This window comes from Carettochelys insculpta, chromosome 15 (assembly GCF_033958435.1).
Source record: "Carettochelys insculpta isolate YL-2023 chromosome 15, ASM3395843v1, whole genome shotgun sequence".
In the NCBI taxonomy this organism is placed as follows: domain Eukaryota; kingdom Metazoa; phylum Chordata; order Testudines; family Carettochelyidae; genus Carettochelys; species Carettochelys insculpta.
This window is the reverse complement of record NC_134151.1, coordinates 26,966,395-26,988,525: the sequence shown is the minus strand read 5'-3', so window position 1 is coordinate 26,988,525 and position 22,131 is coordinate 26,966,395. Positions and strand designations below refer to the sequence as shown.

The window sequence follows — 22,131 nt, the reverse complement described above, 5'->3', positions numbered from 1 at the left end:
CAGCCAGTCTGATGAGCAACTGCTGCTGTGAGATCCTAATGGACAGCAGTTCACCCAGCCTCACTGGTAAGCTGTGGTCGGCCTACGCTGTGGCTCAGTTTTCACCAGCAGGCCCTCCCTCCAGGTGGCAGGGAGCTTTATGCTGAGTGAGGGCACTGGGAAGAATAATTGAAAAGAATAGTTAATTAGATTAAATGTCAGGCCTGTCATCAGTGACAATGTCCATCTGATTAGCTAGTCGGAGACTGTAATATGCTACCAGTAAAGATACTGCCACGCTCCCTTGGGGACATGTTCTGCTCTCTAAACACGTCTCACAGATCTTAAGAGAAGTCGCATATGTGGTATTGCGGGCAGTAAACAGCCCTTGTTAATCATGATGCCAGTTATTATGTGATATTCCCCCACTTAGGCGCCAGCCACAAACTGCAAAACTACTAACCAATGTTTGTTCTTGATCAGGCTGTTCTGTGATGGTCGGGGGTATTGACCCTGCCTTGGCCTCCAGGGGAGCAGAAATCAGGGAAGAAGGCTCTCAAGATGGCTGGAGGATTCTCTGCAGGTTTGTAGTTTTGGGACATGCACTGTTTGTGCTCTGACCTCAGACAACTCCCCTGTTTCTCCTTACTGCGGCTACCAAAGAATTCTAGGAAACACATCTTGTTACACAGCAGGGGATCCCCTGTGTCCAGTGACTGTTTCCGGCTCCATCAGGACAGCCCCGTTCCCTGATGGTGTAGTTTGTTAAAAGTTACCATAACAACCCACAGAACAAAATATTTGTCACCGTCTGTACATTAAAGTATGTACATATACACACTGAGTCTTACCAGCTCTTTCAGAGGCACAATCTGCAGATATAGTAAAACTCAATCAACACGTTTTCATCATGAGGTAGGAATTTGCTTGCACAAAACCACCAAATCAAAAGGAATGTTTCTAGAGCCTTCTACCCACTTTATTAAGCTGATGATCAGCCACACACCACCACCATTACATCTTTTCTTTCCCCACCCCACACTGCCTGGCAAAGTCTGATAAAAAATGAGTTGCCCTTCCCAAGATACTTTTTCCTGAGCCTCTCTGACATCACAGACTTCCCCCAGGCAATCAAGGTCAGAGTCCAACAGAAGAGGGGGAAAAAAACAATCTTCCCTTCCCTGTGTGCTAATTGCCAAGGGCCTCTGAGATCACACATTCTCCACAGAGATTTGTGACGTCTTGGGAAAATCCAAGTTTTCTGTTTCCCCTGGGGAAACTCTTCTCCTCACAATTTCTTCCTGTTAGAAGAAAGAGAAGCTGTGTCAGCCTACAGCTCCCAGGTTAGAGGCATCTCCTCTCCCGAACTGAAAAGAGAAGGGAGCTTTGGCCTGCCTTGCACTCTGACACTCTGATTTTGAACTCTGAAGAGAGGCAACAATTTAGGTTCACTTCCCAAACTTGCTTGCCAAGACATCTTCCTCCTCAGTGCCTGCCTTTAGCAAGAACATCCAGAAGAGGTTCTGCCCTCGTGCCTTCCCTCCTCAGCAGAAAAAATGGCCAGGCCACTGCATTACACAAGGCAAGAGGCTCCCCAGAACAATCGCAGACACATATTAGCAAAGCTGGCCTTACCCACATTGATACAGCAGCGCTTGGCTAGTGGCAATCACCTCAACAACAAGCAGCCCAATTCCAGAGCAGGAGCAGGGCAGGGCGGTGCCTTACTTGATAGGGACCCACAGCTGTCTTGACAGGAACCCCACCAGAAGTCACACAAGATCAGGAGAGCCCTTAATTTGGAGGTGAACTCAAAAATTTCCCTCAAATTGTGTCTCCTGCAGAAGATGCCTTGTTTGAAAAGCCCTGTTTAGTGAAGTTGAAGCAAAACATTTTACTAGTTGTGGGAGCCACAGGGAACAAGCCCACCAATACTTGGGTATATCCTCTGGCAAGTTCATTGCCATTGCCATGCTCCTTCCCGTGTGCTTCCTGTAAAACAAACAAACACACACACACACACACACGCTGTCCCTTGTACATGAGCAGCACGTCTCTCAGAAAGCAAATATAACCACACGCATTTGCATTAGCAAGCCGGCAGGAGACTCGGAATGTGCCAGGCATGTCAGCACATCTCACACGAAAGGCAACACGCAGAACAAAACAACCCCGGCGTTGTCAGCTTGTGCTCAGCATGTGGGGTGCGTGTGGTATGCATGTACTTCTCCTCCTGCCAACGCCAGGGCACAGAACAGAGGGCAGGAGGGAGGCCCCGAAGGAGCGACACAGGAATAACAATGCTGTAGAAAACTTGGAGTGGCAAGGCATCAGATTCAGCAATATGGGGGTCTGAATTCAGAGCTGTTATTCACAGATGACTCCTGGGATAGGGATTTCAGTGGATTTGGGTTGGTTCTACTTATAACGGGCATAGGTGACTTGTGGTAGCACTTGTGGTCTGCTGCCCTTCACCCCTGTGATCCCCCCCAAAAATTAATTGCTAAATGGGGTGACCCTGCCTGCCCCCTTCCCTGTTCCTCTGGATGGTCCCCCCCTGCACCTCTCTCACCCCATAGTCACCTATGATAATGGTAATGATTACAGACTATGGTTAATATTAAAGCATTGTCTTTTATTGTACAACATTTAGTCACCTGGGCATAGGTGCCCTGTGAATAGGCAAATAAGCAAAGATAAGGTGTGCCTGGTTTGAGCTGAGTGAAAAGCAGTTGAGCATGAATGACCAAGAGGAAGAGGGGAAGCATTCATTGCAACTCCCAGTACCAGTCATTTAACATACAGTGCCAACAGAGAGAGCGTGGGCCTGACTGATGTTTCTACAGCTCCTCTAGTTACACCGGCATAAATCCGGAGTTCTCCCGTTGAACTGAAAGGGGTTGATCCAGGTTTAGAGAGGTGGAAGTGAGATCAGACGCTGGTCCTGAAACAAAACCAGGAGGCAGGGGGAAGACAGAAGCAGGGAAAGAGAGAGCACCAATTGTTCAAATACACCTTAAACGCAATGCATCGTCCTCCAATAAACCTTTGCCCCGGTCACCTTCTCTGGGCTAACCCCCGCAGGGCTCATTTCGTCCATTTAACTCACAGCACTTCACGTAAACCTGGCAGCCTAAGAAAGCTGAAGAACTTTCCATAATCATTTAAAAAAGCCCCGCAAGATTTCTGCCCGTGTCACAGAACCCTTCCCCTCTCCCCAGCAGCTCCAGGGCCAGGGGGAATTGCCGAGGAAAGCTGGCTTGTCTCTAGCTCCTTCACTGCTCTGTAAGAGGCTTAAAACACAGCCGCTCCCTCCGGGCACACGCGCCCCGGGCGCACAGAAAGCGGGCAGCCTCACCGTGCTTGAGAACCCGCACGTGCGTGCTCGTGCCACCTGCACCGTGAGACCCAAACACCGTGCAACTGTGCAAACGACCTGATTTCCGCCTCTTCCTCCCCTCCGCCTCCGGAGAGTCAATGAAGTATTCTCCCCTCTCCCTCGACTCTTCCCCAGAATAAACGCTCCTCTCCCTGGCCAGGCTCCCTTCCATCCCCACCCTCCCTCGCGCTGAGGAATTGCTGGGAGTTCAGCCGCTCTGCATATTAATGAGTTCGCAGCAAGGGCAGCAGGAGCTCTTTTAAAAGAGGACAAGAGGAGGCAGAGCTGAAACCGACGAGGAAGCAGCAGCTGCAAGGGACAGGAATCCAGACGTTCTCCAAGTTACTCCTCTGGCACCATCAAGTCAGTGAATCCGCTCACAGACCCGAAGCACGAAGAGAAATCTGATTCTATAAGCGAGCATTCCCACACATCTATTCAGCACCAACCTGAGGTCTGACCATGAAGCCCCTGACGGCAGCTTTACTTCTGCTAGTCATTGCAATGTGCTTGGCCACTGCAGAAGGTATGTTGGTTTCTTGTTCCTATCACCCATTTAAAATTGTTTCCCGAGCTTTTTTGCCTCTCAGTATGCTGTGTTTGCTTCTTGATTCATTGTTGTCCTCAGCCTGTACAGGGTAGACTTGATATGATCAGTCTGAGTCCCAAGCTGTTGTTTTTTAAGATGTAAGGAACGGTAAAGTTCTCAGCTATTGTTTTATTGCCCATCTGCACTTAACCCAGTGGGCCAAATTCTGGTGCTATTTATTCTGATATACAGTTTATCTGGAGTAAATCCTCTGAAATGAATTGAATTAGTCTACATTTGTGTGGTTGAATGCATGCAGAATTTAGTTTAATGTGTTAAAATTGGTTTAACTGAGGGTAAAATTTGGACCAAGGTGTCTTCTAGTTTTCCATTAAAAGAACAGTTACAAAACTGATTTTGTCAGGCTCGGAGTGTACCTTTAGAATTTGTGCAACAAATTCAAACCCAGGGCTTACAGGCTGCCCAAATTCTATTTGCAAAAGTAGAGTGGAGACAAAGACAGGGAGCTGTCTAAGTTTATTCAACTTTACAATATACTTTGGGTGTTTCCTTGTGCATTAGTTAAAGTTTAATTATAGCAGGTGCACTTTAAAGAATCAAAACATCGAGCATACAGCATATATGTATCACAACTTTGCCAGTACGTTAATATATATTTCTCAGGGAGTTATTAATCCTTTCTTCTGTAAATCAGGAGGAACACATTGCCTTTTTTGGCTAAACTACCCCCAAAAGTGTATACTGGTGTGTTCTTTAAAAAACGACCAGCCTATATATTTACATAACCTAATGAGGACGGGAAACATTAACTACAATTTGTATATGGTCACTTTCCACAGAAGTGAATAAATACTTTCTCTTGTAGGATCAAAGTGCAAATGCTCAAGAAAAGGTCCTAAGATAAGATTCTCTGCTGTTCAAAAGCTGGAAATCAAACCAAAGTATCCACATTGTAAGGAAAAAATGATCATGTAAGTGTTCATGTATGGTTTAGACTATGCTTCAGCATACTAACAGAATTGCATCTCCTTGTATTGCATTCTTCTTCTTCGTCAGTTGCTTTTTATAATTTCCAACATGTTAGTCATAATAAAATGCATAGGTACATAAACAAATCCTATCTGTAATATTTCAATATACTAGAATCTACTAAATACTATAAATAACTAAAACATTGTGTATGAGAATAATTATTAGTTTAACAAATGGTGAGTGTCAAATTCTATTCTCAGCTGCCCAGATGCAAATCCAGAATGCTAAACTCATGTTACTGTGGATTTACACGAAGAATAATAAATGAGAACAGAATTTGGTCCACAGAAGTTTCACGTAACCAGGAATCATTCAAACTCAATGGTGGGCAGATTTTTCTTCTCAGTTACACTCACATAATTCCCTTGATTTCAGTGGCATTGAAACCAAAAGTAGAATTTGCTAAGAAAATTGCCACTGTTTGTATAAGTGAATTGACTGATGCTGCAAAGAAATCTCAACTTAAACTATGAACTGATAAGTCAAAGGGAGTGCTGACGATTAATCAGTGGGGTTATTGCTGTTTCAAACAGTGGCATAATATATCTTATATTTTATACTGTAAAAGTTTCTGAAATGCTTTGCATAAAACACATACCAGGCTATGTACCTGTATAAGAACCGTAAGACCAAAAAAGACTCATTCTGTTATTGACTTTATTGCTCTGCAAGGACAGAAGAATGTCCTTCAAGAGATGTCATACTAAGTGCTTGCCAGATCATCACCACTGAATGTTATTAGCATTTCCTCCTACCTTAATGTTCCTAAATTTATTTAAACTTAGAAAGATGCTTTAATAAATCACAGGACAATTTGTACCTCTTTATACCACAGATTGCTGTCAGTTACTTAAGGTAAACTCTGGGTCAAATTCTTTATTTAGTGACTTGCATTGGGCGCAATCCTGCCTGATTTGAAGTGAATGGCCAAACTCTCCTCCCAGGGAGGGAAAAAATGAATCACCTAATACTAGTACTGGAAGGGTCCTCCAGTCAGGAACGCACTGACTTCAAAACAGCCACCACAGCTTTATAAGCAATGCAACCAAGAGCAGCAAGTGGAAGTTGCACACATCTATCTAAAGGCAGGATTTAGCTTATGCAGTCCAAAATATAAACAATACATTTAGATGATCCCTGGTGGAGTGATTCTCTTAATACTGTTTAACTTGTAAAAGTGAGACATGCTGCCCAAGGCAATATCATCTCCCTGGTTCCAAATTAGTCATCTGAAATAAACATGTTGAGCTAATGTGTTGAATACACCACCCTTTGAACTCTCACAGGGGATTCAATAAACAACACTTTGAATTATCATAGAGAAAGGCATCCCTGGCAAAGTAGCCATCAGATTTTTAATCAAGATGTCCTTGCTGTGCTGGGGCGGGGGCCCTCTTTCCCAGTCGATGGGTGCACACGGTCATTTCTATTTGATGTCAGTCACCCCAGGGCTAAGAAAAGGAGTTAAAACATGCAGCAGCAGAGTAGCAATGGGAGAATTTGCTACATGACTCTGTGGAGCTAGAGATTTCAGTCTGTGCCTTGGTGTTTGATTGGCAACTGGGACAGCATGCCGTAATCTGCTCTGCCCAAGCAAGATGCCAGTAGAAACTGCATTGTGAGGCACTGTCAAGAAAACAATAACCAGCTTTTCTGGGATAAGTCTGTGAGAGACAACTGCTCCAAAGCACTAGAAGCAAGGCCAGACTTGGCAGCTAAGGGGAGAAGGAAAAATTGTGAAGATGAATCTCATTAGTGTAATTTCTCACTTGCCATGAGAATGTCAGGAAAACATACAAAATACTTTAGCTTTTGCTAAAACACCTTGGCAAAAGAACTGGCTTTCAGACTGGGCTCTGATCCTACGTACAGCTGTGCAAATTGGCCTTACTCTGGTTTTGCACCCAGGTACTGTAATGAACTGGCCAGGCCTGTTCTTTGGTGAGAGAATTTAAGACTCTATAGTATTCCTCCTGATTTACACCAGTGTGACAGGAGCAGAAGGCCCAGATGTTGTAATTAGTGCTTTTGCACTAATTAGTGAATGGCTCTTATCCACCACAGGGAAACCTGAAATCAGGACTAGAGAGAAGTGAGGAATGTTGGACCAATTGGTGGGAACTGTGACCAGAAGCAATGGATGCTGTAGTTTCATTACCAGGCACAGAAAAGCCAGGCTCCTGTAATGGATTTTTTGTGGCTTTTGTTGTGGGAATAAAGTCAGTTGATAAGTTTGATTCTCCTCCAATTCTCCTCATGAGCCTGATCGTTCTCTGGTCTGTTACATGGGAAAAAACAGACAATAGGAGGAGAGAGATTTTGCTGGGCACAGGGACAGAGAGCAAAGCTCTCCCCTCCCCCATTTGCCACCCATCTCCCTCTCTGCCACATGGAGCTGTTTCTTGATGTTCACACCTCCACATTAGCTACTGACAATGGGCCCCATCCTCCCTGACTGAACTGACCTGATTTCTCCTCTCTCGATGTTCACAACTCCACATTAACTGCTGACATCCTCTGTGACTGAACAGACCTTGTCAACTCTTGTCCTCCCCTTGACTGAGACTCTTTCTTTAAACCCTCCTCTGAAACCCCCCACTCATGCATCTGATGAAGCAGGTCTTTGCCGATGAAAGCTTGTGCTCCAAAATATTGGTTAGTCTATGAAGTGCCACAGGTCTTCTTATTACACATGGAGTGGTGTTGCTCCATGCCACAGGGGTGGGCAGGCCACAGGCAAGACTAAAAGGGTTGGCACGCCAGATCCAGCCCACAGGCCATATCTAGCCCATCTCTGATCTAATGACATCACCTACATCAGCAGAACTGGAAAAGTTTATGAAAAGAGCAAATCCCTGATCTTTCAGTGTTGTCTAGGTCTGCTCTGGTCTAAACTGCTGCTTTCACCATTGCTGCTAACAGGGGTGTTGCAGGAGCAAAAGTCTAGCGAAATATTTATGAGAAGAGAGTTTAATTCATTGATAGAATGGCAAAACTCTCCTTTAGTTTCATGGCAGCCGGATTAGCCTACTAGTAAAACATAATGGACAAGATTCTACACCGATTTATATTTCGTTCAATTCCTGTCACTCACGGCCGTTTGCGTATACATGCACATGTGCTGCAGACAGACTACATATCGCTCAGAGACTTTGGTGGAACGCTTATGGGTGTTAATGGTTTGTTGACATGTACAGGGAGCTTTATAACTGAATATAGAAAAGATGAACTAAGCTTCCCCATAGCTACTTGGGACAATTTGTAGATGATTTTATGCAAACAATAGACCTCCTAGCCCTGAGTCTTAAATACGTTATCCAGCTGAGTCACATGGTGATGGGGTGGCTGGGGTCTTCTTCCCTTGTGCCCAGTTTGTAGCTGGGCAAAGCAGTCAAGACCCTGATAGATCCAGCAGCTGAGATTTCTCCTTGAGTAAGGAGCTGAGCCATCAGAGCAGCACTATGCCACTTGGTTACTTTCCCCAGCATAGACTGAATAGCCCAGGGCAAGAAACATAGCCTGAATTATTTTTAGCTGTCAGGTGAAGCCACAATCATATGTGCATAAATTAGGGAGTGGACCAATTCACATCCAGCCTCTTAATTCTAGGGGCCAGCAAAGATACTACACAGCTACCTGTGGTCCCTAGGTTACCCACCCCCTCATCCCAGGGCAAGGCAAATATGCAGGACCCCACACAGTCTGATTTGTCACAAACAGTCTTTGAAGTGGATGGTGTAAACTGTGCAGAACGCCTTCCGGCTGAGCTGAACCCTGCTCTCTGAGTCCTGCCTCCTCCCCAAGGTAACTCTCGTTTGGCTCACCTAGGGGAGCTGCAGCCTTTGCAACACCAGTCCTCACTGCTGGGACAACATGCAGGAATCACGTGCACACAGAGAACAATGATGGTCACAGCAGGGGAATTCTGTCAAATGGCAAAGCCCCCTCTACCGTCCAGCCTCAAACTGGCAGTCATAAGAGGTGCCACCTGGGTTGCACATGGGCCTGCTGATGGGAGAAGCAAAGAGGACAGTTCTTCTGGGGCCCAAAGCAATTCAAAAGGTTCTGGGGCTCCTGGCTGCCAGTCTCATTAGATGGCTACCAAAGAAGCAGCAGTGGCCAGACACCCCCAAGCCCTTTAAATTGCCTCAGGCATGCCCCACCCTTTCCACCTGATGCCTCACCCCTTCTGGGAGCACAGAGCCAGAGCCCTCCCACCTTGCCCAGGGGCTGGCCAAAAATACCCATGACCCCTATATTGGATAATACCCCAACGACAAACCAGTGCATCAGCCATTTATGATTTAGCAATAGGAACGCAGATCAGTTGGATTGTCACCAATGTGCATTATTCGTGATCTTTCTGCAGTAATCATTCCTCTTCCATTTCAGTATCACTACGCAGTCCCGGTTCAGAGGAGGACAGCAGTACTGCTTGCATCCCAAACTGCAGAGCACAAAGAGATTAGTTAAGTGGTACACAATATGGAAGGAGAAACGCAGGTGAGCACTGAGTTCACTTGACAAAAGATATTCCTGTTTGGTGTGGGATAAAAAGTGATGTCATTATAGGTAACCAAATTGGATGCTTTTGACAAGTAATGCGCCTTTCTTGAGACACAGCAGCACTGTACTCGTCCAAATGACTCTCTCGCTCTCAAATATGGTTCAAGTACAAATGAAATGGCAAAAATCTTCTTAAGTAAAAATGCTACACCTAGCACATTCATTGAGCTGCTTCTGGGTTTATTTCTTTTAAGCATCACAGCTTGAAGGTGAAAAATGCGGTCCAAGGTTAGATGCTACTAACAGAGTCTTGAGATTCCTATCTAAATGCCTCCAGAAAAATTCTCATAGTATAAGCAATCAATTCACTGGGATCAATTTATTTGAAAAAACCTACAAATTACAATAAATAGTACAAATGGCTATGACTGCAGTTTATTCCTAGTTTAGGGGTAGGGTGCTCTGAGAATAAATATTAATACTTTGCACTGACACAGTACTTTTTATCTAATGTTTTCACAGTCTTTTAGACATTACCACTTCCAAATTAGAGATGACGGGAAGCCAAGGCAAATAAAGGCTAAGTTACTTGCCTACAGTCAAAGACAAAGTCAGTGGCGCATCTAGGAACAGAATGCTCCAAGCACTAGGAAATACCTATATTTGATTATCCAGATTTAGCACATTTTTACCATGCTATGAGAACAACAAAAAGTTTTGTGGCACCTTATAGACTAACATATTTTGGAACACTAGCTTTCGTGGGCAAAGACCGCTTCATCAGATGCATCCGCTGGGGTCAGTTATGGAGCCCCTGATGCATCTGATGAAGTGGGTCTTTGCCCGCAAAAGCTTATGCTGCAAATATCTGTTAGTCTATCAGGTGCCACAGGATTTTTCATCGTTCTCGAAGCTACAGACTAACACGGCTACGTTACCACGCTGTAATTTCATGGCTTGCTTGCTGGACGCAATGCTGCCTTTCCCCCTCCAACCTGCCCTTTGCACAAGCTGAACCATCAGTGATAAACAGAAAGGAAACCGGGACATAAATTAACATCAGATATACAAATGGATTGTGTTGGATTGTGTTGTCTGTGTAGATAATTGACAGGAAATCCACAGGAACAAGAGGGAGAAGCTTTGCATGGCCATGTCCAGTAAGTTCTTGGAGCTTGCTATTAGTTTTACCAGTTTTAAAGGCTACCATTAATAAACAGCAAAGAAAATGAAGCCACAGAAGCTTGGATTCAAGTAACATTGCAGATCTACATTATGCTGATAAAAAAAGATGCATCAGATTTAAGCTTGACAAGGCTACGGTTCCACTATCACCTGGCCTCTCTCGTGCTGTGATGCTTGGGTATTGCCTGTGGCCTTAGCCTTATCTTGGAATTTCCTTGCGTCTGTGGGTTACTCTAACTTTTAATTCACCCATTCACCAGCATTTAGGAAATTCCAGGCACTAGATGTTTTATTGCAATTTCAGCTCTTTAATTTTATTGTTCCACAAGCATTAAGCCTGCCAGACTCTGAGCTGATACATAGCCTAAAGTTGATCTAAGCCTCCAGCCTCACAACACATTCCTGTTAACTTTCTCTTCCGGCTTATTCCCTGCTTGAAGTCTCAATTTCCCTTTTGCAACAGCGAATGGTTGGTTTTGAAATCATAATGTCACACACATGAAGTAGGAATTTGGGGGGTGCTGCAGCATGCCCCAAATGGTGTGCCCCATGCCAATGTCCCAGCCTCCAGTATGCATCTAAGAGGCCAGTTGCCACCTGAGGGCCTGGCCACCTGCTCCCTGGGCGTTCCAGCTGTCAGCCTTGTGGCACTGTTGGCCCCACATCAGGGGCTCCATAACTGACCCCAGCAGTGGCCCTAGCCTGAAGAAGTAGGGGCTTGGATGGGAAAAGACATGGGGAAGGGGCTCATAGCTCATCAGCCCCACCCTAAAACTGGTGGAGCATCATTGTCGCAAGCAGGGGCTAGGCTTAGTCCTGGGATACCCTGTCAGGTCACATAACCTCACTGGCTACAGATCCATGAGGAAAGGAGACTGGGATGGCTAAAGGGTCCAGCTACTCCATATGCCAGGGCTGCCCGCTTCCAGGGTCGTGCACTTGGCTGTGTCTACACTTGCAGTCCTCTTTCAAAAGAGGAATGCAAAGGAGGGAAATCAAAAATGCAAATGAGATAGTGATTTATATATTTAATGCTTCATTTGCACAATCTGTTTTTGAAAGCAAGTCTTTTGAAATTAAACAGCAGTGTAGACGAGGCTCTTTGGAAAATAAATCCTTCTTCCCAAAACCAAATAGGAAGAAGGGTTCTTTCGAAGACGGGGTTTATTTTCCAAAGAGCCCCATCTACACTGCTTTATTTCTTTTGCAAGAATTTCTTCCAAAAAGAGATTATGCAAATGAACTACAGGATATGTAAATCAGTGTCTCATGTGCATTTTCGATTTCCCTCATTTGCATTCCTCTTTCAAAAGAGGAATGCAATGTAGACGCAGCCCAAGAGGGCAGCTGTGGCATATGGAGGGGAGTATGGTTAGGCAGGAGACTGTGTGTCCTGAAACTCACAAATTATAGGTGCCCTCTAGGAGAATCTCCAGAGAGTCGTGGTGTTTAGTGTGGCTCTGAATCTCCACCAGAAAGTTTCAAAAAATGAAAAACTTTTCCTTTTGAATATAATTTTCCATGGAATTTTTTCATGTTTTCAGCCAAAAAAAATCAAAAACCGGAAGATTTTGATCCCAAACCAAAAGACTGAGCTGAAACAGTCTGAAAAAAATGTGGACTTTTCATTGAAAGCTGACACTTTTTACAAAAAATGTAATTGTGAGGAAGATTTACGATTTCATTCAAAAACAGTTTTGATGGAAAAAATTCCACCAGGTCTGGTGGTCTGCCAAGCTTGCCTGCAGATAATCTGTCTCTGACGTAAATGTAAATTACATTCCAAGTGATAGCAGGATTAAGTGAGACCAACTGCAGGGGTCTTAGGTTATGTCTACACTAGAAAATTTTGTCAACAAAACTGGCATTTTATCAACGAACCCCGTGGAGCATCCACATTCCCAAGGCGTTCTGTCACCAGTAAATCAACAGAATACAGCAATTTTGTCGACAATGTTCTTCCGCACCCCCAAGAGACAAAACACCTCTGTCAACAGAGACCTGTCAACAGAACACTGGTCTGGACACTCCACATGGCCCCGTCGACAGACAGGGCTTCCAGAACACTGGGCGGCCCTGTCTGCTGTGTTTCCAGTTGGCCATTTTGTTGAGAGTGCGGCTGGGCAGTCCAACCACTCTCTGTCATCAGAGCGGATCTCTCTTTCAATCTGCTTGGCAGTCTGCTCGTGATCTGTTGACAGAAATTTTGCTGGAAGATATCTTCCACCAGAAACTTCTGACGACAGATTGCTCTAGTGTAGACATAGCCATACAGGGAAGCAGCAGGAGCTGATGAACTTCTCAGCAAGCAAGACCCTGATTTAATTCAATCCTTTCTTTATGGAAGAGACAAAATCTGTGATGCTGGGAACCCAATCCCATTACCATCGAAGTCAGAGAGAGGGTTTTGCTAGTGACTTCCATAGGAACTGGACTAAGTCCTGTGAATTTTTTCATGAGGTGTCCCTGGTTTTTAAAATCAAACGTAATGTAAAAATTAATTTCTGCTTTCCCAAAATATCTCTGGGGCCAATTTTAATTATGCCACTGTAGATTTTTTTTAATCTGCGGAGACTGCATACCTAGAATGTTTCAGTAACAATACAGAGGGAAACTTAAGTAATTATTTTAAACATTTAAATTAGCAACCCATTTTCACATATGGGCCAGCACTCTTCCCAGGGCAAAAGAAAACATGTTGTTGTTGGAGATGGTGTCTCTAATTTTAAATGTCTTAACAAGCCTTTCAGTGGTAGATTTTACTATGCTCAGTGCATTCCAGGAAGGAAGAGGATGCAAAACTGAGGACCACATTCTGCTTTCAGTTGTACCAGTACAACTGATTCTGCTGAAGTTAGGGCATTCTTCCTGATTTCCACTAGTACAAATGAGTGCAGAATTTGGCTCCTAATGTTTAATCACCATGGGAGTGGGGAAGGTATTAACTGTAATCAAAATTATTTAAATAACTGGCTCTCTCTTTTTATTTTTCAGGGTTTATGAAGAATAAGAGGAAAGCTCTTGTTCAAAGGAATGGACTCACTGGATGACTTAAGGACGGGACTCTGCAAAGAATACTTCTCTCTCACAAACATAAGACACAAATTCTATATTATTATAAAGCACTTTTTACCAAGGGTCAGTTTTTACATTTTATAGCTCTGTGCAGAAGGCTCCCAGATTTGTCTCTTGCACACTTCCGATTTCACACCTCCCTGCTTTATACTGAGATGGTAAAAACTCCTACCTTTTCATTTGAAATAACTGTTTGTTTGTTTTTTTATTCCTTCATACATCACTCTGTTTGCAATCGAGCTTTATAAGCTCATTAGGCAAACAATATTGGTAATGGTATTATATAATCGTGTCCCTTATCCTTTTGTACTGGGAAGGCTTCAGTGGTATACTTAGGGTTTCTAGTAATATTGTCCAACTACGGTAGAAGCTGCACAGTGTAAGAACTGACAAACGGTTTGCTGTGTAACATGCCACCAAAGGGTAGTGGTATGTACATAGCTGCAGAGATGAGGTTCCTTATTGGCTTGTCAAATGGCTACACGCATCACTTTGGATCTGTTCTTTGATGAACTGAGGTCTTGCTGAAAGGCGAAATGGGTTACATACGTTCACTTTATTTTTTTCATACATGACAAAACATTTCTAGGGCAGTTTTATTACTAAGAAAATGTTTAATTTTTTTTTTCACCTAAGATTTTTGTGAAAAGTCTGTAGTTTCATCAGTTTTAGGTATTTTAATTTTCAAGATTATGGCATATGATTTTGTAGATTTATAGCAGAAGTCTTTGAAAGGTACCTTTTTATGAACAAATCTGAGAGGGGAAACCTATAAAATAAATATATCTGTTTTAGTCACAACATATTCATTACTTTGAATGTAATACGTAAATATTAAGCAATGCATTCCTCTTTTTAAGAATAAAATAACAGAACTACCTTTTCATGTGTAAATATACTACAGGGAGTCTCCCTATATTATCTTTCTGTATAACGTATTGTATTGCTAAATTATCATATGCTATTTAAATGTTTGGAATATTTAGAGAGTTGCATGCAGATTTCCTATTTCTTTCTAAGACAAATGGAAAAATAAGTAATAAAATATATTTAAAAATGCCAAAGGCTATTTTTCAGCTTCATTAAGACACTATGAAACTCATTCCACATCTAATTATTTTTATTGTGGTTACATTGATTCTTGAAGAGGCATAAAACATCAGTGAAACAAGCTTAAGGCACATAGAAGCAGTGAATATCCTAAACATGTTGTGTATTACGGACAATGCATTTCTGAGTGACATTAACAGAAGTTATACTGGACCTTAAATCTAGAGATCCTGCCCACGTGAAAATTACTTAAATTCCCAATGCAGTGGATGCTTTTGTGAGAGGTCTGTTTAATACTACTAGGGGTTGCAGGGCAAAGTACCCAAATTCGAGTAACAGCATATACAAAAAAATAAAATACAGTGTTTTTTCTAATGAAAACATAACATAATCATGAAATTCACGTGCTACTGAAGCTGGATGACAGTGAGCAACCATCCACAGTACAGCGTAATGTTTTATTACACAGAGGACCAACTAGTGCTTGATTTTCTCATTTATTTATGTAAATCAATAGGACTCACACATGCAAAGTGAGTAAGATTTAACTCACTAGGCAATCTATAACCTTTGTATTTCCTGGCTTCAGGAATGAAAACCATGCTATTTGAAATAAAGGGACAGGATTTCACCCCAGGTGTTCAAAGTTGTTACCGTTGACATAAATGTTTGCATGTGTCTTCATTCAATACATACATAGGATGTCAATGGTTAACGGGCAAGTCTCATCCTAATGGATGAGAAGTACTATTTACAGTTAACTGGTGGGGGACTGGAGCAGACCCGTGGGGCTTCCTGTGGGTAGGGAGCGCCGGTGTGGCTGGTGCAGCCCTTGTCCATCGTGGACTCATGAGTGCTGCAGACGGTGTGGCTGGTGCAGCCCACCTGGAACAGCCCCCACCCCACTGCTCCCTCCCCTCTTTAATAAGTTAACCAGCTAACGTTTAACTAATTTGATTGGAATTTTATATCCCTACTAGACACAAGCACGTGCAAACAAATGAACAGACTAGTAGAATGGACAATCTAAATACGTTAGAATGACTAAGAATGTCTATGTGATTTGAGGACCTGAATTTTATTATTTTAAAGTAAATTACAGAACTTCGGAAAAATGTTAAATTAGCTGAATTTTGAGCTGGCAACTTCTATTAAAATACCATTTTTGCCTGAGCAAATGCAATGGACATTTACCTTATCACCTTTCTATTTTCAGCAATGCACCCTGCCCACTAAACCGGCTGGCTTGTTGTAAAATGGGTGCAAATGCACACTGCCACCACTACTTTCAATGGGCCTGGGAATTTTTCCACGGTGTTGTGGAAAAGCAGCTGCTCTGCATCTGGCTCAGGCCACATCCCACATGTTGGCAGCCAAGAAGCCAGATCTACAGAGAGTTGCTCTGCATGGTGGTGCCAGAGCAGAACATGGCAGCGGGAGTGCGGGGTGGGGTCTGGTGCACTGCCTGGAATGTTCTCCGCAGCGGATGACAAATCATCGTTGGCGTGTATGTAAAATAAAATGAGCTGTTGACAAGCACTGACAAGCACTGACACTCCATCCATCCACTGTCACTGTAGCGTGTTCAGTAGAGCCGCTACCACTCGTGAGGATTATGAGTAGGTATCTGCTTCACCAGGCCAGGCTGCTGACAGGTAACTTTATTTGTAGACTTAGAGAACATAGGCATGGGAACTCGAGGTGCAGGGGATGCTGCAGCCCCTTCATGTTTTAGGTCATGGCTGTCAGCTTCGCCACCGGAGTCCCAGGTCTCAGATGACACCAGATGGGGGTTCTGCTGCTGGCCCTGCACCTGGGGTCCTGGCTGCCTGCCCTATTCACGAGTCCTGGATGACACCCCATGCCCAGGGCTCTGCCGCTGGTGTGCGTGGCGCCTCTGCTGATCTCAGCTGTGGCCCCAGGTTAGACTCCATTACCCCGTCCTGATTTCCCCCTCCCAGAGACATGGCCTGCTACTGGCCCCATCTCTGAGGAACTAGGGGTAAAGGGACTGACTTTCAGCACCCCTACTATAAGAAATGTTCCTGTGCTATGGTAAGAAAATGTGTACTCTGAATGGCCTCCATTACATGAAACTGGGTAATGACAGAAATCTCACAACAAACATCTGAGGCTCGGTCAACTCTAGAGCTTAGGCTGGCACAATGTACGTCTCTATGGATGTGTGAAAAAAAACCGTCCTCCTGAGCGATAGATGTTATGATGGCACAAGAGTTTGTGTGCACGGTGCTGCTGGAGGGAAAACCAAACTGGAGTCACCAGGCCCTAGACAACAGGAGGGCTCAGCTCTGAGCCCCCTGGAAAGGGAGAAGCCTAAGGTAGGAGGGGTGGGGGCCTCAGACAGACAGCCCTCAGCACTGGCCAGATCACACTGTGCAGGATTCTGGTAGTGATTTAAAGGGATCAGGGCTCTGGCCACTCCTGTTGTGGTAGCAGTGGCCTAAAGCTCCAGATCCTTTTAAATCGCCAAGCCCCATGGTAAACACTCCCTTTGCCCCCCACATCCATGCCATTGGTTCCCTCAGCACTGAGTACCTTCACCAGACATGCTTCAGCGACACCATGCTGTACACGAGGACATACACTTACACCAGGGGTCAGCAACCTTTCTGAGGTGGAGTGCACAAGTTTGACCTTTATGTACATCCAAGAGCCAGTGATACTTTTAAAAGTCGCTAATAGTCCTACTTACAACAGCTTTGTTAATAAATGAAGATGCAGAGCTTTACTGTTTAGGTGGTGATTGGTAGCATTAGCTGGTCTTTTGTTAATACACAGGCAGCATGGCTTTGAGCAAGCTCCTGGCTGCATGGGAAAGGAGGGGTGAGGCTGAGCTGTCTTGCACGCCAATGAAAATCAGTTCACATGCCACTCTTGGCACCTGTGCTGGGGCTTGCTGACCCCGACTTTCCTTTCCCTGGAGCGTCAGCAGCAGCCAAATGGTGCAGCCTTTCAGGGATTCTCTGCACCTCAGTAGAACAGGTGCACCGGTTCCTCACAGAGCATGATGGCTGTCAATAAAGCTTCCCTGTGCTTGAGTTGATTCTCTTTTTAGTACTGTAGCTGTGAAAAAGACAAGTTCCCTAGAACAGGGGCTTAAGGAATGGCAAACTTAACCTCACAGTGCACTGATCAGCAAAAAGAATATGCATAAGCCATACGGTAACCTTATAATAACTGCAAAGTCAGAAGCAGTTTAAATACATCCACATCACCTGGCTTCTTTAAACAGTCTCCCTTGGTAGTCTTTCTTTTCTGTATCTACCGGGACACAAAACAGATGGGGCACAACTCCCTTCCCAAAATGTATCCATATTCAGGATTACCAATGATGGGGATCAAAAGGGACAGCTGCCCTGGAACCCAGCATTTAAAAAGGGGTTCATGGACAGTGACACCATTACCTCGGCAGCAGCAGCCGGACTCCCAGGTTCTTTCAATTGCTGCCAGACCCCATGTGAAGCAGGGTTCTTTCAAAAATGGGGATTACTTTTGAAACAACCGTATCGACACTGCTTTTCTTCTTTTGAAAGAATATGCAAATGAGGCACCCGCTATGTAAATCTGCACCTCATTTGCATTTTTGATTTTCCTCATTTGCATGCCTCTTTCAAAAGAGGAATGCAAGTGTGGAACAGCCTCTATGAGGAATAGCACATATTTCAAAATAGGCATTTTGAAATAGAGGCTGTGTAAATAGGCTATAGAGGCTATTTCAAAATAAGCTGTAGTGCATCTAAGGGTTCTAGTTCAAAATAGGCTCTGTTATGTGTAGACACATTATTTTGGAATAAGGTGTGCTTATTCTGGGGCTTGACTGTAGTGCAGATGCACTATTCTGGAAAATCATATTTTGGAAAAAGACTCTAGAATAAGCTATTCTGAAATAACTTTGCTGTGTAGACATAGCTAATAAATCCTACAACAATCCTGGGGCTTAAAGTCCTCTCTCCATCTACAGAACAGGTTGACATGGTTATATGCAGACTTGTGGTAATGGTGTCAGCCCAGGATATTATAGAGAAAGTGGGGGTGAGATAATGTCTTTTATTGGGACATCTTCTGCCAATGAGAGAGAGAGACACAAGCTTTTGAGACACACAGAGCTCTTTTAGAAACACCCTGGCTACGTCTACACGTGACGCCAACATCGAAATAGCTTATTTCGATGTAGCAACATCGAAATAGGCTATTTCGATGAATAACGTCTACACGTCCTCCAGGGCTGGCAACGTCGATGTTCAACTTCGACGTTGCGCGGCACCACATCGAAATAGGCGCTGCGAGGGTACGTCTACACGCCAAAGTAGCACACATCGAAATAAGGGTGCCAGGCACAGCTGCAGACAGGATCACAGGGCGGACTCAACAGCAAGCCGCTCCCTTAAAGGGCCCCTCCCAGACAGTTGCACTAAACAACACAAGATCCACAGAGCCGACAACTAGTTGCAGACCCTGTGCCTGCAGCATAGATCCCCAGCTGCCGCAGCAGCAGCCAGAAGCCCTGGGCTAAGGGCTGCTGCCCACGGTGACCATAGAGCCCCGCAGGGGCTGGAGAGAGAGCATCTCTCAACCCCCCAGCTGATGGCCGCCATGGAGGACCCGGCAATTTCGACGTTGTGGGACGCGGATTGTCTACACGGTCCCTACTTCGACGTTGAACGTCGAAGTAGGGCGCTATTCCGATCCCCTCATGAGGTTAGCGACTTCGACGTCTCGCCGCCTAAAGTCGAAGTTAACTTCGAAATAGCGCCCGACGCGTGTAACCGCGACGGGCGCTATTTCGAAGTTAGTGCCGCTACTTCGAAGTAGCGTGCACGTGTAGACACAGCTCATGTGTGACATCTTTACTGACAATTCTATAAATGATAGGTTATGTCTACACTACAGTGATCTGTCAACAGAAGTTGATGTCAGAAGATCTCTTCCAACAAAACTTCTGTCGCAGATCGCAGGCATACACGAAAGTGGATCACTATCGACAGAAAGTGGCCAGGCAGCCCAGCCGCTCTCTCAACAGAATGGCCACCAGAAGCTCAGCAGACAGGGTTGCCCAGTGACCCGGAAACCCTGTCTGTCGACAGAGGGGTCCTTTGGAGCATCCACGTGGTTTTTTGTGGACAGATTCTGTTGGGAAAGGCATTATGCCTCATGGGAGAGAGGCAGAGGGATGTCGACAAAAGTGCTGTGTTCTGTCCAGAATGCATTTTAGTGTGGACACTCCATGGGTTTTGTCAACAAAACCCCCTATTGTGGACGTAGCCACTGAGATTTGTGCCGAACTAGCTTATGGGAAAATCCTCTGTCTTCTGAGATCTAGCACAGGGTTGTCTTTTGCTGGGAAAAGGGTTTTTGCTTGTTTGTTTTTCACTAGACGCACCCCTGAGAATATTATTTGTATTATAGGGGAAAATGTTTGTAAGCTTGAACTAGTTTTGCAAGCCCTGAAAATCACATCTGTCATTTGTAAAATTCATAATGTATCCCAGGCCATCTTCAGGTATGAGCCTTCACTCCTAACAAGATATAATGTCTGTTAGGCACTGGAGATGTCAGCTAGTCTTAACAGCTGAAACACTCCTTGTTAAAACTTTAAAACGAATAAAAATAGCCCATTTAGATTGGTTACATCCCCAATTCTACTGGTCTGGTCACCACTGCAGCGTTGGCCTCTCCTGTGTAAGCAAACACACAAACGCAGTCTGAATGTCTTTTAAAAAGCACAGATTAGTAACCAATTTATCATCCATTGCTCCCTGTGGGTAAAATTCTGGCCCCCACTGAATGCATGGTACAAACTGCCACTAGCTACAATGGGACCAAGGTTTCCCCATGGACTTTAATGGGGTTTCAGGAGGTAACTAAAAGCAAGGTGTGATCCACAGTATATTTAGGAAACTGATCATTAACTTTGTGTGAAGTGCATTTGAAAGCCACATCACTCCGTTTTTGGAAGCCATGGAGCACCTGCAGCATAAATCACAGTAGAAAAAATCTTTAAGACCATAAAAGTACGGATGGTTGGAAAGACGGAATGTGCAAACAATTAATTGCCTTTTATCAGAAGGTGGTGCTGCAGCTTCCTTAGCTCCTGCTGTGAATTTTGATGCCAACTGGGGTTATTAGACTTCCACTGACAATAAAGAAGAGTGAATTACTGTTAAAGCAGAAAGGAATTGAGACATCAATTGCCCAATCCAGGATGTATAACGAATGCACATACAGAGCATGCTAAAGATTATGTGCACAGCATAACATACACCATAGATCCCTTATATACGTGTGTGCATCTAACATCTAACATCTACACACATTTTACAGATTTCAGAGTGAAAACCCAACTCACTTGGACACATGGTCCTAACATTAAGGCTACGGTTAAACTGTTCTTTAGAAAGAAGTCACTGTTGGAAGAGATTTTCCAACAAAATTCTGTCAAGAGAGTGCAGCCACACACAAAAGCCAATCAGAAGAGCACTCCGCTCTGTCAACATAGCGGCTGGACTGCCCGGATGCTCTCTCAACAAAACAGGCACCTGGAAGCACAGCAAACAGAGCTTCCCACTGTTCTGGATGTCCTATCTGTCGAGAGAAGGACTACGAGAGCATCCGTTCAGGTTTTCTGTCGACAGAACCTTTACGAGTACTTTATTAGTAATCTTCAAAATGGTCATTTGCATGGCCATTTCAAAGTTTTGGGCTAGTGCAGACATGGCCAAAAACTAGACAGGAAATAGAGGAAAGCTGAGCTGGCTTGGTCAAAGATGATCTTTCTTTTCATAGATACACAGCCTATGGCCTGAAAGGATCATTAGGGTTTTTTGGCCTGTTGGACAAATGGTTAAAGGTTTTAGATTTTCACCAGCACCCACGGGACTTGATGGGTCCTGAATGAGAGGATCTGCTGCATCAGGAGACGTACCCTGCATTAGGCCCCCCAACCTGCTACCCCTCCCTGCCACCAGCTCTGTTTCTGCCCTGGCCAGCCCTTCTGCCGCTGGTCCCTCTACCTCCAGCCCCAGACAGCCACCCTATTATGGACCTGTCTGGCCACCATCACTGACCTCACTGTTGCCAGCCCATCCTGGTCACTGCTTGGCTGCCAGATGCCAGCCCCATGGACGCTGGGTCTGGCTGCAGTTGGGCTACCAGTTGCTGTCCCTACTGACATTAGCCCCAGCCCCAAGAACAGCAGTGGAGAAGGACCACTGGCACCCCTGCCATCCCAGGGCTCTCTGGTCCAAGAACATCCATGGTCCTGCTAGACCTTGGGTGTCACTGGACAAGAGAGTCCTGGTTTTGGGAGGTGCAACCTGTAAGTTACCCCTTTCTGCATGCAATAACACATGTTTAA

General features: G+C 44.6%; 1 protein-coding gene across 1 annotated transcript; it reads left to right on the top strand.

Annotated features, from left to right (window-relative positions):
* Window positions 1-3,656: 3,656 nt before the first annotated feature.
* CXCL14 (C-X-C motif chemokine ligand 14) lies at window positions 3,657-14,333 on the top strand. Its single transcript, XM_075009542.1, has 4 exons — window positions 3,657-3,884; window positions 4,774-4,879; window positions 9,333-9,443; window positions 13,626-14,333. The coding sequence occupies exons 1-4, from the start codon at window positions 3,821-3,823 to the stop codon at window positions 13,639-13,641; spliced, it is 297 nt and encodes a 98-aa protein (XP_074865643.1). The 5' UTR covers window positions 3,657-3,820; the 3' UTR covers window positions 13,642-14,333.
* Window positions 14,334-22,131: the final 7,798 nt, after the last annotated feature.